This window comes from Mangifera indica, chromosome 9 (genome assembly GCF_011075055.1).
Source record: "Mangifera indica cultivar Alphonso chromosome 9, CATAS_Mindica_2.1, whole genome shotgun sequence".
Classification (NCBI taxonomy): Eukaryota; Viridiplantae; Streptophyta; class Magnoliopsida; order Sapindales; family Anacardiaceae; genus Mangifera; species Mangifera indica.
The window spans coordinates 6,455,997-6,473,867 of NC_058145.1; the positions used below are offsets into that span (position 1 = coordinate 6,455,997).

General features: G+C 32.3%; 1 protein-coding gene across 3 annotated transcripts; it reads left to right on the forward strand.

Annotated features, from left to right (window-relative positions):
- The first annotated feature begins 752 nt into the window (after positions 1-752).
- On the forward strand, positions 753-14,699 carry LOC123225749. Of its 3 annotated transcripts, XM_044649905.1 has the most exons (12): positions 754-3,389; positions 3,578-3,817; positions 4,111-4,240; positions 4,705-4,857; positions 5,202-5,446; positions 5,555-5,624; positions 9,235-9,441; positions 12,012-12,244; positions 12,831-12,909; positions 13,006-13,146; positions 13,995-14,161; positions 14,268-14,699. In XM_044649905.1, exons 1-11 carry the CDS (start codon positions 964-966, stop codon positions 14,124-14,126), a joined length of 4,056 nt encoding a protein of 1,351 aa, XP_044505840.1. In that variant the 5' UTR covers positions 754-963; the 3' UTR covers positions 14,127-14,161; positions 14,268-14,699. The 3 variants fall into 3 exon arrangements, with proteins under 3 accessions (XP_044505841.1, XP_044505840.1, XP_044505839.1); XM_044649906.1 differs by having other exon boundaries at positions 753-3,389; positions 12,012-12,169; positions 13,995-14,699; XM_044649904.1 differs by having other exon boundaries at positions 13,995-14,699.
- Positions 14,700-17,871: the final 3,172 nt, after the last annotated feature.

Sequence of the window (17,871 nt, forward strand, 5' to 3'; positions counted from 1 at the left end):
GAAGATATTGTCGTAAAGTGTAAAAGAAACATATTATGGATCAACATCAATTGCTGTAGTTTTTTAATTTATACATATTAGTTAATTGTCGTACTTTGAACTTATTTTATAAATTAATTTAATACTTAATTGAGTCATATTTGTATGTATTTATATTAAACGTAATGCCATTTAAAATTTACTTAATTTTAGTCTCAAATTATTTTAATTAAAAAGTTTAGTGAAAATAAAAATTACAAAAAAATACAATTTATTAAAGATATTGAATATTAGAAACTTAATTGAAAATTTGAAATATTAATATTAAGATTTAGTTCGAAACTAGATACCAAAAAATTTGGTTTGATTATAAATAGTGACAAAGATGTTACCTGGTCTCATGACGAAGACATTTTGTTTTTGTCTAATGACTATTGTGATTCACAATGGGGGAAAGATGTTGGAGAGGCATTGGAAAAAGGGAGAGAGAGAAAAAGTGGTTGGATTAATTTTGACGTTGAAAATGGGGGGAGAGAGAAAAACCAAACCCTTAGGGGGGGGGGGAAAATAATTTTCAAAATTTAATAGTAAAAAATTATTAATTTTTTAAATTTAAAAATAAATAAATAATAATTTATTATTTTTAATATATTATTAATTAAATATTGATTTTACTGGTAAGGTTAACCATTTCTTTTAATTTGGATAGTTTATCGTGAAACTTTAGATTTTAAATAATTAATAAGCCGGGGCTAGGTTCGTAGGTGGGAATATGTCTTTTGGCTTGGTAAGTTTAAATTCTTAATATCAGAACTCCTCGTAACGTTCACTCTACAAGCAACACCGTATTTTCATTCTGTGTTACTTCAAAACTAAGCCACGCAATTCCGAAATTCCCAGTCCACAGTACAATAAATCTTCTTCAATTATTTATTAAAAAAAAACTGAAGAGAATCCCATAAACCCTAATACCCATATATCCCAATGTCGCCGGCTGCTGCGGCCGTGGAATTACAATCATCCTTCACCAGCAAACCCTCCCCAAACCCTAATATTAACCCTAATTTTGATCCATGTTCTTCTTCGGGCGATCCTTTGCATAAGCAACGTAACTCCAATAACTCTACTTCGTCTTCTTCAACAGCTTTTAGTATTGGCGTTGGTGTCGGTTGTGGAACCGGCTGGCGAACTGGGTCGGTTCGGAGCAAACCAAGGCTGTTGAAGGTGAGGAAGCAGATGGGGAGGTCCAGAAATGGAGCGAGTGAAATGGCGCCGGACTTTAATCCGTTTGCAACAAAGGGTGAAGTTTTGGACTCAATAAATGGTAATAGTTATAATTCACCGTTTTCTAGTAATGGGATTTTAGAGAATATTAATAGTGTATCAAATAAGTTTTCTTTAGAGAATGATAATACGGGGCTTGTATTTGGTGCTAAAAAGAGTGACTTAAGTGAGTCCGAAAAACTTGATACCATGGGCCTTGTGTTTGATGATGATAAGTGTGATTTTTTTCTGAACTTCATTTCGGAGAAAAGGGAATCAGGTGAGGGTGTGAAAAATAAAATTCATGATTCGGAGAATGTGGGTTTTGTGTTTGATGTTAATGGTGGTGGTATGGAATCGAGTTCAAATTCAAAAAAAAGTGAATGTAGTAGGAATTTGGGTGATTCTGGCTTGGGTTTTGTGTTTGGTTCTAGTTGGCGTAATTCTGTGTTGAATGTGAACTCAGATGAGAGTGATTCTGGTGAAAAAAAAGGTAAACCATTTTCTGATGATCATGAGAAGACGGAAATACAAAGTGAAATAGAGGCTGAGGAAGTGAAGGCTAATGAAGTTAGATTTAAATGTTACGAAAGTTTTAGTTGCAGGGAGGATTATGGTAAGGGTGCTTTTGTTTTTGGTGCAGACAATAAGAGAAGCTTTGGTATTGGCAAAAACATTGGGCAGATAAAAAATGATAATATGGATCCCAATCTCTGTTATGCGAGTAAGTTTGTATCAGAAAGTAATAGTAGTAGTAACAATATGGTTGGTGCTCCAAGCACAATCCCAGTATTTAAACTACCTGATGAGATAAAGAAACTGAACATCAATGAATATGAAAATGATGATGGTTCTGACAAGAAATATGATTCAAATAAGAATTCATGCACATATGCAGATGTTAAATTTGTGTTTACTAGTGGCGTAAAGCCTTCTAGTTCTTTTAGTGTAGATTCAAATCCTACTCATGAGCAGATATCAGGTGCTGCTGCTGTTATTGGGACAAAGGTGGGAGATAAATGTGGGTCCGGTGATAGTGATCGTATTGTATTTGGTAATAGCTGTAATAGAGACAGTGCTTCATCAGTAAATGGTTTTGTACCTGAGGCAACTTCTTCAGAAAACACTTATGTTCCTGAGGCACCTTCTGCAAATGGAGTTCAGAACAGGGTTGAGAACAGTTTGCAAGGATTAGGGATTTCCTTCATAACACCCCTTTGGGATCCATCTTGTTTTAAAGCAAATCTATCCCCTAAACCAAATGGGAAACTAGAATTTAGTTCAAAGAGTAAATCATTTAAAGGCAAAAGATCAAAGAAAACTAGGGGAAAGGTGAGGCAGCCTTCTTTCCTTAAGCAAGGGCTGAAGCAAGTCCATGTGCAGAAGGAAAGCAGTTTACAAGAAAAGCCAACCTCTCCTGAGTGTTACTCTCCTATGGATTTTTCCCCCTATGCTGAAAATACAGTGAGTGATATACCTTCTAGGGAAACATTATTGAAATCAAAGGAGTCCTGTTACAGAGAAAATAGTTGTGCAACCTCCACCTCACACCACTCTGGTACTACTGATTCTAAAGATGGAAATCCTTCTTTTGCAGAAAGTTGCAATATTAATATAGGTGATCGGAATTGTAAACAGTCAAACGGTAAGAGTTTTGGAAGTCATTTTAAAAGTTCTCAAGATGATGATTTTTCTTCGAAAGGGTTTGTTTTTGGTTCTGAAACTTCCTACACTAGTTTCTATCAGGAGCAGGTATGCTGCAGCAATGGTTCCACTGTCCCTTCAGTGGAACATGCAGATGGCTTGAACACCAAGATTCCTGAAAATTTACAATATTGTTTTGATTCAGGTGTAGAAGGGCAGAAATACTTTACCTTTTCTGCATCATCCACCATAGAAGGTGGTTTAACTTCTAGACGACGTCTGCCTCGAAAGAAAAATAAGAAGAAAGTTGGTAATGAGTCATTTATTATCTCTCCAAGTTCTGATGTTAAGGTCAGCTCTTCCTTTGTCCATGGTCAAAAAGAAGATAGATATACATTTAAAGGTGAAGTGGGGACTATATCTGAACTGGCTGAACAGATCAAGCACGGTTTTATCTCTGCCAGTGCTTCATTTCAGGAAGCCTGTGAAATGTGGCGACAAAGGTATGAGAATAAATGATTAGTTTATAGTTATTTCTAAAATGCATCTCTTGGGTTATCATTTATGGTGATATGAATTTGTTAACTAGCAATTGCTTTTCTATTGATGGCAATGTGAAATTGTTAATTATAATGTTGCTTGCGATAATATCGATTACTTTTTCATGTTTGCAATTTTCTATTTGCATCAGGGGTAATCAAGCATATAAAAATGGTAATCTGTCTAAAGCTGAGGAATTTTACACACAGGGCATTAAGTCTGCCCCTCCAGGCGAGACTGCAGGATGCTGCATCAAGCCTCTTTTGCTTTGCTACAGCAATCGTGCAGCAACAAAGATCTCTCTTGGAAGGTTGAGGGAAGCTATAGAGGATTGTTTGATAGCTGCCAATATTGATTCGAACTTTCTCAAAGTTTACATGCGTGCTGCAAAGTAAGGCTTTTTGTTTGTTCTTTTTATATTAGATGCATGGAATGGAACTGTTGTGTGATTTGCCATTAATTTGGTTCATTCCTAAACAAATTTGTATGAACACACACTTGTGGTATTTAAATAATTTTTATATTGCTTAATTCTGCAGTGCTGGTAATACAAAATTTTGTTTTTTTTTTATCATTATATAAATTTTTTTTTGCGTGGAAATGTTGTTTGCTACTAAATTTTGTGTGCAATTCAATGACATTGTTGCTACACTAAATTTGGGTGTCTTTTTTTTTTCCTTCCAGTTGCCACCTTGTACTGGGGGAAGTTGAAAATGCACTGCATTATTATAACAAACTCCTAGAATCAGGGCCTGATGTGTGTTTGGATCGTAGAATTACAATCGATGCTGCTGAAGGCCTACAAAAAGCTCAGGTAAGCATCTGTTTATTTGCTGTTGGGTATGATGCCTTCACAAGGAATTAGTATAAATTGTAATAGTAAGTTCATGTGATCAATTTATTTCTAAGTTCTTAATCTAAATTTATTTCACAGCATAATGGTATATGATTGATGACTGCTTGTGTGCTAAACAAGATTTATGGAAATCGTTATATTTATAGGTTTTATTCACATATGGAAATTTTTTTAATCCTCAAGGATTTATTTTTTTATGTAAAAAATTGTGAGTCTTCAACAATGTATTTAATATTTAACTTGATATTGTATTATGTTTGCTTGAATACTTTCTGTGTGGTTTTGGTGAGCTAAAGTTGTTTTTATTGAGGTTTGTGAATCGAATTATCTTGCAATTTATGTAGAGTCCTCTGTTTCCCTTGTCGGTCTTTAGAAATAATATTTTTATGAGTTGGTGACTAACTATGTGGTTCCCCTTTTAGAAAGTGGCCGAGAGTACAAATCGTTCTGCTAAATTGTTGGAGCAGAAAACTTCAGAAGCAGCATCTGATGCTTTAGAAATAATTGTGGATGCCTTGTCCATTAGTTCATACTCAGAAAAGTTGCTTGAAATGAAAGCAGAGGCATTATACATGGTTTGTTCTCCATCAACATATAAATCTGCTTAATTATCTTATTCCATTTTAAAGAAATCACAATAACTTTATCATCTATTGAATGACTATAAACCTCCAATAACATGTAACTCTGCTTATTTATCTTTTTTCCATTTTAAGGAGAGCATAATAAATTTATCATCTATTGGATGACTATAAACCTCCTTTAACATATATCTCCACTTATTTATCTTTTTTCATTTTAAAGAAAACACAACAAATTTATCATCTAAGAATGAATATAAACTTCTTGTAAGGTGTTTGATTATTATACCTTAAGTTTTGATCATAGCATGGTAGATAACATTGTTGTACTTTTTCAGTTGCGGAAATATCAAGAGGCAATTCAATTATGTGAACAGACTCTTGATGTTGCTGAGAAGAATTTTGCTTTGGAGAGAACTGATAATGGTTCAGTAGATGTGAAAGCTTCTGGAAGCATTAGATGCTCACCTGCAAGGCTGTGGAGGTGGCACTTAATATCCAAGTCCTACTTTTGCTTGGGCAAGCTTGAGGTGGCACTTGATTTACTTCAGAAGCTGGAGCAACTTGGATCTCTCATTGACAAGTAATGCATATTTTTCTTTATGCATAACTAATTATTATGTTTTTGTGACTTAATTTGGATCCCTCATGGAGGGCTTTTAGGTTCCTGATCCTAATTTCAATCATGTAGGCATGGAAATGATATGCTGAAATCATCAATTTCATTAGCTGCAACAATTCGGGAACTTTTACGTTGTAAGGTACACAATTCATTCCTCTTTTATTCTCTTATCTTGATGTTGGAATAGTAGTTGATATGGTATCTCAACAGTAGCTGTTAGTTAATGAACTATGTTGGAATCATACCATGCATTACATATGGATTTTTTCATTTATTGAACTATTGTATCAATTTTTTTATTATGATTTCAATCTTGATGACGAATTTAGGCCACCTATTTCCATGGAAGATCATGAGGTTAAAAATTGGTTGTTTGTGTCTCAGAAGAAATATTTTTAGAAACAAATTGTACTTTGTTGTATATGATATTCAATCCTTTTAGGGCAAAGCTTGGTAGCTAGATTGAATACAAAATACCTTAAGCAATGATTGTCAACTTCTATTTTACTTTTGACTTAGTTTGATGTTTCTTGGTCTGAATTGTTTAATTGGTTTTGTTCTCATTTTTTGTCGTTTATGTATAAGGGAGTTGGACGGCATGGTAACTCCTTCAATTTCTTCAGACACCCTTTCATTGCCTTAAATCCATTGGTCAGATTATCCAACCTAGATTCTATGGCTCTTAGCTTCTCCATCAATACCTCCAAAATCTTTTCCGCATATACTCTACTTTCCATCCTTTTGATCATTTTCCAATCCTTGCCAGATCTCACTGATTTAATATCAATTTGATAGGAACCTCTTTAACAAAACAAATACTTAAATATAAAATAATGTTGGCAACAAGAGATGTCCTCTTAACGTTGTAGCCTTCCAATCAGCCAAAGGTTGTTCTAAAATAAAAGACAATATTATTCTCCTTATCTTTTACAAGCCTAGCGGCCCTTTATATATTGCTTATACCTTCCATAAATGTTCATTACTTCCCATTCCAATTTCATACATACCATGCGTGTTTCATAATTCCTCTATCCCATTTATTTAATCTAAATATTAGTCTTTTATAATATTATCCTAATCTTTTAATTCAAATTCAATTATTATCTTATCATTTAATATCATAATCAATATTATCCTAGTTATTGCCATAATCAATATTAATCAATATTTATTATTATTATTATCATCATCATCTTATCCCCTGACATATTTCATTGGAACTAGACCTAATACTCTGGTTGAAAGTTCTGAACTAAAGTTGTATCAATTAATCATAGTTGTCAACGGTGTGATTGAGGCATGCTTAGGTGAGGTTACTCAAGGAGATGTGGTCATCACCTTTCAATGGTTTTGGTGATCAGTGGTGCAAAGGTTCAGCGCTTTTTTAACGTCTTTGGGGAATCTTTAGGCTTCAGAAAAGTGCACTTTATTATCATTCTAGGCTATCTCCAATTAGATCTGAGGGTTAACAACAATTTATGGACTGTTTCCATCTTGATTTCAGATTTTCAGCACCTTTGTGGCAATTTTTTGCCACGTATGAGGGTTGCCAACAATTTTTGAGCTAATTCCGGCATGGTCTCTGACTTTCAGGTAGTTCTAGGTTTATGTCCTACCAGAACTGATGGTTATCAACAATTTCTGGGTTATTTTTGATATGGTCTCAGGCTTTTTGATAATTTCTGGACTTTTAACGACAATTGTTAAGTTTTTCAATAGCTTCGGGCATTTCTGACTGGAATCAAGATTTATTGTTTAAACTAAAATCTTCATATAAAGAGATATGGTAACATGTCCTAAGACTGTGCTGTGAAAAAATCCCTACTTGCCTTGAGATTGTGTTGGCACAAATAGAATGTGGAATGGAGCAGATTCCAACTTGTTTGCCCTGAGAAAGAGAAAGTGGAACAATGTATGTAAATAATCTTTTGGAGAAAGGAGAAATCTTAAGTCACATACATAAATTCAACACATAAATTAAGCAAGTTGCATGCTATTCTCACATGCTCCCATTTTTAATTTTTATGAATTGCAATAATTTGCACGTGGCCTACCTCTTGTTAGTTTCAGTAAACCATTTATATTGTGGTAATAAATTGGACAAATTTTATCATGTAGTAAAAATTGGAAATAAAATTATATTGTGGTAAAAAATTGTTCTTAATTTAATGGAAATTGGGAAAATTTTATATTGTGTGGCTAATATGGTGATGTTACTTGGGCTAGTAGGGCTAATGAAGTTGTTTATGCCACTAAAGTTATTACAAGTTCAGGTATTGGTATGATAGCAACAAAAAGGCCGAGATTTAATTTTTTAAATCTTAAGTTCAAGTCAAAGTCTAACAATAAGGAGGTCTTAGAATATAAATTGTCTGATGAAGAAGAATACAATTCTTTTAATGAAGAAATGGATGAAATTAGAGATGAGAAATTTGATGGTATGGAATAAATGTTCCACATTGTAGACTGTGATTCACCATGATAAAAATACAATTTTTTATTGCCTAGTAAAAAGGTGATGGCTTCGCCTAGGCAAGAAGATTGCTCATTGTCTTTTGGCTTTTTGGCCTTTGACAACTATACTTATTATGCACTTACTTTGTAGTCGTACAAGGATTAGCTTCTCAATAAGAAATAAATATATTTTAAAAAGATATAAATTTAGGAATAGCAGTAAAGACTGCATGTGGAGGACCACTGGAATATCAAAATCAAAGCCATTACCGATGGATACGCTACTAGGCTTATGCAGTTAACCTGTCAGTCATCTAAATACCTCAAATTAATAATAAATAAATAAATAAAACAAAGAAGAATCAGCTTAATAGCATGAAGAAATGAAAAATATGACCCTATATTAATAAGAAACAACTTTTTATAACATAAATTTATTATATATTGTATTTTGAAGCCTCTAAATAATATTCATTTCTAGTTTTATTTATTTTGTTTAACCTTCTTGTTGGTGCCATCTACTAGATTAAATACCTCTATAATTCTTTCAAAAAAAAATACCGCTATATGGAGAAAGATTTTCTGATTTAAGTGCTAGTCACAGGGTAAAACTTTTTTGTATCTTCTTGCGGTATCTCACTTGGAAATTTTAATTGTTCTGTGCTGAATGGGTAGGCCTCGATGATGTTCCATTTTGGTATTATTTCAAGTATCCATATTTTTTCATAGAAGGTTATGCAGATAGAATTTGTTTGTATGGGCTCAAGCGGTCTTATGGAAATGTATTGGCAATTCTGGGGTAATCTGGTTAGAAGGGTACAGCAGTACTTTTTGAAATTCTTGTCTGGAATATTGTGCTATGGAAGGACACATCATCATGTTAGGTTTTGGTTTCTGTGAATTCAGTAATATTATTTCATCCTTATAGGAATAAAGTTATTAACCTGCCATGTAGTTTTTTCAGATAATTTGGTTAGAAGAGAACAGAAATGTTTTGAAAGATGCTTTCCAGGATGATTTTGTGGGACAACACATCTTTTGGATCATTGCAGATTTTGGTTTCGTTTGAATTCAATAATTTTCTTTTTTTTTTCTTTGTAGAAAAACTTGGTGATCCTGTCATTAGATGAGTTTTAAGATATTTCTGAGAACTTTATAATTAGTGTTTTTTTTATGTTGTATTTAAGATTTTTTTTTTTTTAAATAACCTTTTAGATATTAGTTTGTTGAGTTAATGATCTATTCCAATATTTGTTTACCTTATTAATTCATTCTGTTATTCTTGCAAATTTCAGAATGCTGGTAATGAAGCAGTTCAATCAGGAAGGTATACTGAGGCAGTGGAGCATTATACTACTGCTTTATCCAGCAATATTGAATCTCGCCCTTTTGCCGCTATCTGTTTCTGTAATCGTGCTGCTGCATTCCAAGCTTTGGGCCAGATAGCTGATGCTATAGCAGATTGCAGTCTGGCCACGGCTCTTGATGGAAATTATACAAAGGTTTGCTTTGAAAGTCCATCTTTTGTGTTAATTCATTCATCGAGTTTTAAATCAGCAATTACCTAGGCATTCCATTTATAGTGGCCAAGATAACTTAGAATAGGAAAACAAACTAGGAATGAAACTCATATCAAGTAGGAAATTAAATTAATCAATTGTGGAGGTCCACTCGTACAATATCTAGAAAAGAAACTAAAAATAAAATTAAGAAAATTGAAAAAATAAACTTAGATCCCTAAATTCTCTATTCTATGTCAACTTTTCACATGGTGTTTCCTTTTTTTTTTTTTCATTTATTTTTAGATGATATTGGTGTATCTTATTGAGTGTTCATTCCTTTAGATTAATACATCTATCCTTCTGGTATATGACATCATTTGAGAAAACTTTTTAGCTTAATCGTGGATGTGGTGAGTGATTACTTATCTAAAATTTGGGAATATGTGGATATAAGTTTGGTCTGTTGTCTAACCTGTTGCTTGTATTTGCATTTATTTCTTTTATTTTATGGGGTCACGAGTTCTTTATGCATTGAGTTTTGAGTATATTTAAATTTTTATTTTGTATTTTCTAAGTAGAAAAACTAAATAAATTGGTTTGTTTTTTGCTAAAAATTTGACAGGACATTGAAATTGCCAGTTTCTTCATCAAATACAGTTTTTTAAGTTAGGTTTAGATAATAATAATAATAATTAATTAATGTTGATTAATATTGATCATGATGAAATTAGGATAATATTTGAATAGTTAATAGGATAACAAAAGAGATTTGAATTTGAAGATTAAGATGCTATTTAATTAGGATAATATTTATGCTTGATTAGGTTTAATATTTATGTAAAATAAATTCCATTAGGGACTTGAAACATGTATGATATATGTGAAATTGGATTAGGGAGTTCTGAACGTGGATGGGAGGTATGGGCAATATATATAATAATAAAATTATGTGTACACATTTTTTAGTATACAATTAAGTACATAAATGATATGTCATCATGTGATTAGGTGAATTTGAATTAAAAATAAAATAATACCCAATTACATGATGTTACATTATTTATGTATTCAATTGTATACTCAAAATTGTGTGTACATAGTATCATTCTATATATAAAGGGGAGTTAGGATTGTAAAATTATAGGAGAAAAATATTGTCTAGGGTAGCCTTTGATTGATTGAGAGGCTACGACCTTTAGAAGGAGTTGATATCTCTTATTGTCAACATTAGCATTGTTCATATTAGAATAGCTTTCTTTTGTTAAGAGGTTCCTAACAAATTGGTATTAGAGTATTACGATTTTGATGATGTGGAGGTTTGATATCTTACAAGATGATGAAAGATAAAGGAAGGTCTAACGACTAATGGAACTGGAGGTTAGAACAATGGGGGAGAATAAAATTTGTCCCCATTGTGAAAGCAAAGAGGAATTGAATCATGATTGTAAACGTGAGTAATGGGATGTCCTATTGGTAAATGAAGATGGATCAGATGATGAGGTCATCTTGATCACATACGACAAGTAATGAGAGAAGAAAGAAACCGATCCGGTTGAGATGATAGATTCTGGTGAAAAATTGGCTAGTCTCAACAAAGTTATTAAGTTAACGATTGGCCAAGAATGGGAATGGCAGAATCTAGGGTTCAATTGGTCAAATAGGGAAACCGAGAATGATAATCAACAGATTCGGAGGGTTCAATTGATAGATTCTGATGAGTTTCAACTTTTGAAATCCATTTGTTCACCTGATGATGTAATTCACTCGATGGCGAAGACTAAATAGGCAATGAATGAAGAAGAAAATGAAACGTTGATAGAGATGCACTAGGTTAGGATTGACTAAAACGACATTGAAAAAACAGGAAGTATGGGGTTGATTTTCTTTTATCACTAGTGACAATTGGAATAATAGCAAAATAGGAGAGGTTTTTCAAATTGGGTAGGAAAAAATGTGAAAGTGAAAAAAAAAATTTCAGGTTGGTTGGATAAAAGCTAAAAAAAAATAAAAGGTTGAGACTTTCAAATTTTCCCATCTTGAGAACAAGATAGTTTACAAATGGGTGTGTAATGTTAAGATTTGATTATAATAATAATTACAATAATATTTAAATAATTAATAGGATGATAAAGGAAATTTGAATTTTAAGATTAGGATGTTATTTAATTAGGATAATATCTATAATTGATTAAGACTAATATTTAGGTGAAATAAATTGAATTGGGGAGTTGAAACATGTATGGTTTGTATGAAATTGGATTAGGGTTTATGAAAATGCATGGTAGGTATGGGCAATATATATATAAAGGGGAGCTAAAATTGTAGAAGGGAAGGAGAAAAATATTGCCTTAGTTTAGGGTAGTCTTTGGCTGATTAGGATGTTACGGCTTTTAGGAGCTGATACCTTTTGTTGCTAACATTAGCCTTGCTCATATTGGAATAGTTGTTCTTTTGTGAGGAGGTTCCTAACATTTTCAAAATAAGTTTCACTATATTTGCTGCGAAGGTTTTAAACTATGTTGTCTTCTATTATTAGTGTGTCTGTGCCTGACTGCTGCACTCTTTAACAGGCTGTTTCTAGAAGAGCTGTCTTGCATGAGATGATTAGAGACTATGTACAAGCGGCAACTGACCTTCAGAGACTGGTTTCAATTCTTGAAAATAGGTCTAATGAAAAGGCTAAACAGTCTGGCTCAACATCTAAGTGCACTGGAAGCAAGGAAATAAGGCAAGCTCATCGACGTATATTTTTAATGGAAGAAACAGCTAAGAAAGGAGTCTCCTTGGATCTCTACTTAATCTTGTGAGTTATCCAATTTGGACCTTTTCTGTGGAGAACATTGGATATATATATATATATATATATATATATATATATATATATATATATAAATAATATCCAATGTTCTCCACAGGCAAGTGTTTCATCATTTCAAGAGTTCCACTCTTTGGCTGGTTAATAACAGCAGAGGTTTCGCATGATTGCCAAATTAAGTTGAGGGAATTTAACACAACTAGGAAGACACCAATATAAGATGACATGTTACTTTTTTATTTTCTTGTTTTATAATCTTTATCTTAAAGTGGTTCAAACCCTCTGCACCATTACACATTATATTTTTTCGCTGAATCAGTTATAAAGTGCATCAGAAATCATGATCTTGTAGTGAGAAACCTTGTTTTGTAAACTTGTTTGTTTTAAGGCAAAATATGTCCGGTATTGTTTTATGTACTGGAAAAAAGTTCAATATTGTTTTAAGATAATGAATCAATCATGCTTTATTTTTTTTTTAAGTATGAATCAATCATGCTTAATGGCTCATTTTGTGAACTATTTTCTGAACCAAACAAAGATTGAGTTGTTTAACTCTTTTTAATTGTGATGCCAGGGGAGTTAAAGCATCTGATGCAGCATCTGACATAAAAAAGGCATACAGAAAAGCGGCACTTAGACATCACCCAGACAAGGTTCCGCATCTGTGTACTTAGCTGTTCTAATTTATTTGTGATGTTACTGCTATTCTTGTTTTTACTTATTTTTGAAATTCCACTCTTTTACATTAGGCTGGTCAGTTCCTGGTGAGAACTGAGAGTGGAGAAGAGGGACGACTCTGGAAGGAAATAGGTCATGAAGTTCACAAGGATGCTGATAGACTCTTTAAAATGATTGGAGAGGCATATGCAGTTCTTTCAGATCCTACTAAGGTTTGCTATCAACTTGATTCCATCATGAAAATTTTTGTGTGATTATATTCAGGATTATGAGTATTGTGCATACCTAAAAGCAAATTATGAATGGCATCAAGTTTTGCCTCATTATATGTCTTTTACTCATTTGTTAATCGTTTTTTAAATCAAGCAATACTATACGTATCCATTTTAGGTATACAAATATGTAACACTTATGCGTGTTATCACATAATTGTGTATTGTTTTATCATTAATTCAAAATCACTCAATCACATGATAATACATATAAGTGTATACACATTTATGTATCCAAAGTGGGTTCACATAGTTTTATTGTTTTTAAATCTTTGGATGTGGTTGGGATGGCTTTCTTGAGTCTTCACATGTTTGGAAAATGTATGCATGCAAAGGCAGACGTTAAATCTAAATGTTGAGCCTATATGAGAGTTGCCTCAAGAGCATGTGACAATGACTTGTCTACACCAAGTACACAGATACTGTGCAACTAGGACAAAGCAATTTCTTGCAATACATTGTTATATAGGCGGTAGGTATTTTGTTGAATGAGCTTAGAAAATCTTTCAAATTGTAGTTAAATTATTCAATCAGAGTTTCAACTGAAACAAAAATTTGGAAAAAAAGAATAGTCTCTCTGAGATTTTGCTTCAGAATATGACGTCACTAGATGCATGGTGTGTATATTGTGTCAGAGTCTATGCTTAGAGTCCTGGCTGCTAGTTACACCTATTAATTTAACTTCTAGGAAGGATTAAGTTTGTTATTAAAAAAGTTTATCATGTCTCAAATGCTATTTATTTGTGTAATATCCCCTAAAGTTTATTGCATTGTTCTACTGTTAACAGCGAACACAGTATGATCTTGAAGAGGAAATAATGAGAGCTCCAAAAGAAAGCCATCGAAGTAGTTCTTATGGAAGACCATCAGATGCATATGGTTTTACGTCACAGCAGAGTGCCAATAAACAATATTGGTAGAACTAGAAGAAATATGGTAATCTTTATCCATGATGGTAAGAAGCATGTGGAAGAGTTGCCTTAGTTTCCTTTGCATTTATATGATTTGAATCCAAGAGTTGTGTCAGATTTTAAATGGCGAAAAGTCTTTGTTGGATACAGAAGTGACTATCGCCCTCTAGTTGTTGCCAGGCCACATTATAGCGGAAGTGACCCTGCTATGACTCTAAATGTCATATAGCATGCGTGAATATTGCAGATGTTTTGTATGAGAAACTTGTTTTGCATACACAGAGATCGATCACAAGGCATATATTCTGTAGAAAATATTTGTGTGCTTGCCAGTGTTTATAGAGATGACAGTTAGCCAATTCTAATTATGGACGATAAAGGAGTAGGCATTTGCTCAGAGGAGTTTATATGAAATTTTCTCTGCTGTATATGTTTTTACAAATACTGAAAAACGTGCTCATTGAAACAAGATGCACGGTTCAGCGATGTTAAACCTTGTACCATCGCAGATGTGTCTGCAGGTTTCATGGTATTTGTTTTTGTTGGGGAATACATAATAAAGGAAATGGTGAAATGCTTGCATATTTATGTTAGATTCCTGAATGGACCTATAGGCATTTTGTATAAGATCAGCCAAGTTTAACGGTAATAGTTAGTTTTGTTGATTCGACATCTACGTTTACAAAAGTTTGGTATGTTGCTTTGTTTCCCACAAAACTAGTTGGGAAGTTATCAATTAACTCGTGGATTGACATGGACCGGAGTATTGATTATGTATTTTTAAAATTTTAGTGATATTTTATTTACAAACTATATAAATTTATTGGTACAATCTGATTTGATATCATTTGATTAAATGATTTTAAAATAAAAAATAAAAATAAAGAGTAAAATAATTTAATTATAAGTTAATTCAGTATATAGAGATAAATTTATATAATTTGTTTTTCGCATAATCACATATATATATATTTGAAATCATTAGGAAATCAATACAAGTGAGTTTGGTTGGGATAATTTATGAAAAGCCATATTTTCTAGGGATATTAAATTAATTACCCTAAACATCAAAGGTTTAAGCAAAATTGCCCAATTTTTTTGAACTTAAGCAAAAATGCCCTCTTCACCTAAAATGACTTAAATGCCCTCATATATAAACAAAAAAGAAAATTCATATCCCAACCTATATTTTCCTTGATCCACTATTCCCAAATCAGAGAATTCCCCGACCTTTGATAGAGTAACTAGTTTTACAAATTTTTGATTTTTTTGATGTTTTCCGGTCACGAAAATGACAAAGAAGGTGAGTAAATCATCCTTTATCTTATTTGAATCATTTTTATGTTTAAATTTTACCGATTAGATTAAGATTTTTGTCATTTTTAGTTTAGGGTTTTCAAATTTGAACAATTGATTTCATAGCTTGATTGTTGCTTGTTTTAGATTAATTAGTTTAGTGCTATTGTGTTTAAGTAGGTGTACAATCATTTGTTATTAAAATGGTAGCCAAAAATTGAGATTTTGGCCAAAAAATTGTGTAATTTTGAAATCAAAACTTCACCTTAGGGGAGAAATATTAAACTCGGGGAATATCGGGTTTGAGAAATATCCCCTAGGTTGAATTGACACCACCAGAGAGGGAGGCAAATGCGATTTTCTAAATAGTATTTACATTAAAGGGTTTACAGGGGAACCCCAAGCGAGGGGAGGAAATTGTAAGTTTTGGAATACTATCCCACAAGGACAATGAGGGAACCATGGGGGAGGGGGAAAATGTTGATTTTTAAAACTGTGATATTCGTGGGATCCTTGGGGGAGGGAATTATGAGTTTTTAAACATTTTGGACTTGTGGAGGAGAGAGAAATTGATAAGGGGGCAAATTGATAATTTAAACATTTAGGACTTGTGAGAGAGAGAAAATATTAAGAAGGCAAATTGATATTTTGTCTAAATCTAGGGTTTTTTAATGAGTAGTTTTCGAATTTTATATTCGTTTTTTCACATTTTAGGGTTTTCTTCATTTAGTTTTCGAATTTCAGGTCTATTTTCAATTTTTATAATTCTTATGTTTTTTAACATGTAGCTTTTGAATTTGTGGTTGGTTTTTATCAATTTAGGGTTTTTGACGTCTATCTTTTGAATTTAATGTCCTTTTGCTGATTTTTGCTATTTGTAGGTTTGGATTTTCAAATCCACTTTTGGTATTTGTCATTTTTGGGTTTTTCAATGTGTAGTTTTTAAATTTCAATTTGATTTTTTTATTTCTGTCACTCTAGGGTAATTGGACATATAGTTCATTAATTTCAAATCTTTTTTTTCGATGTCTGTTATTTTAGGATTTTCTAATGTATAATTTTTGAATTTTAGGTTTTTTTTAGTATTTGTCATTCTTGAATTTTTGGACATGTAGTTTTCAAATTTCAAATTAGTTTTTGAATTTTGTGATTCTATGATAATTAGACATGTAATTTTTGAATTTCAAATCCCTTTTTTTATGTTTGTTTCTTAGCTTTTTTGACATGTAATTTTCAAATTTCAGATCGGTTTTTTATTTTTTTTATTCTTAAGTTTTTCAACGTGTAGTTTTTAAATTTTAGATGACTTTTCAGTTTTTGTCATTCTAAGATATTTTGACATGTAGTTTCTAAATTTTTTATTTATTTTTGGCCAAAGGACTATTTTCTACCCAAAGTATGTTGATTTCCCAAAGTTTCTATCGTTAACTTTGAAAATCTCATTTACCCACCCATGGATGATTAAAGTTAATGAAACTCTAATCTTTAAAAAAATTATTTCATTTTTGCCCCTAAAAATTTAAAAACTAACATTTTCTCTCCCAAGCCAAGTTTTAAAAAATTATATTTCCCCCCTAGCTTTAGTTTCAATATCCTATAACTCTCTAACGCCATCGCCAACAGTCTCTCCCTCATAACGGTTTCCCTTCCTCAGATGGCTTGCGTCAATGCCATCCCAACCCCTTCGATACCTGAGAGTCATCGTCTGGAAAGAGGAATTCTCTTCCTAGACGAAGACGAGACAACTCGTCTTCCTTTGGGAAGACAATTCCTTTTCCAAGACGACGACTCTCGGGAATCAGAGGGGTTGGGGTAGTGTTAAAGCAATCCATCCGAGGAAGAGGAATCGTTAGGAGGGAGAGATAGTTGGCGATAACACTGAAGAAAGTGATGCGATATTGAAACAAAACCCTGGGGGGGAAAGTGATTTTTTCAAACTTGGTTTAGGGGAGAAAAGTTAGTTTTTTAAATTAAGGAGGGAAAATGAAACATATTTAAGTTTATTTTTAATATTAGATATAAAATAATGATTTTACCCTTAAAATTAACAGATTTAAATGGCTATGGATGGGTAAGTAGGATTTTCAAAGTTAACAGAGGGAACTTTGGAAAATTAGCATACTTTGCGAAGGAATAAATCCTTTGGCCTTTATTTTTTGATGTGTAGTTTTTTAATTTTTGTCGTTCTATGTTTTTTACGTGTAATTTTTGAATTTCAATTTTTTTTTTGATTTTTTCATTCTAGTATTTTTCAACATGTAGTTTTTAAATTTCAGATCAATTTTTTAGTTGTTGTTATTCTATTATTTTTTGACATATAATTTTCAAATTTTAAGTCAATTTTTTAATTTTTGTCATTCTAGAGTTTTTTGACTTGTAGTTTTCAAATTTAAGATCTTTTTTTATTTCTTTCTTCGATTTTATGTTTGTTTATTATGAAATTCTTATCAACTTTGTC

Coding starts and splice junctions, on each gene's coding strand:
- LOC123225749 (XM_044649904.1), top strand. CDS start 964: ATGTCGCCGGCTGCTGCGGCCGTGGAATTACAATCATCCTTCACCAGC. Junction 3,818..4,110: donor GTTTACATGCGTGCTGCAAA/GTAAGGCTTTTT, acceptor TTTTCCTTCCAG/TTGCCACCTTGTACTGGGGG. Junction 13,147..13,994: donor TTCTTTCAGATCCTACTAAG/GTTTGCTATCAA, acceptor TACTGTTAACAG/CGAACACAGTATGATCTTGA.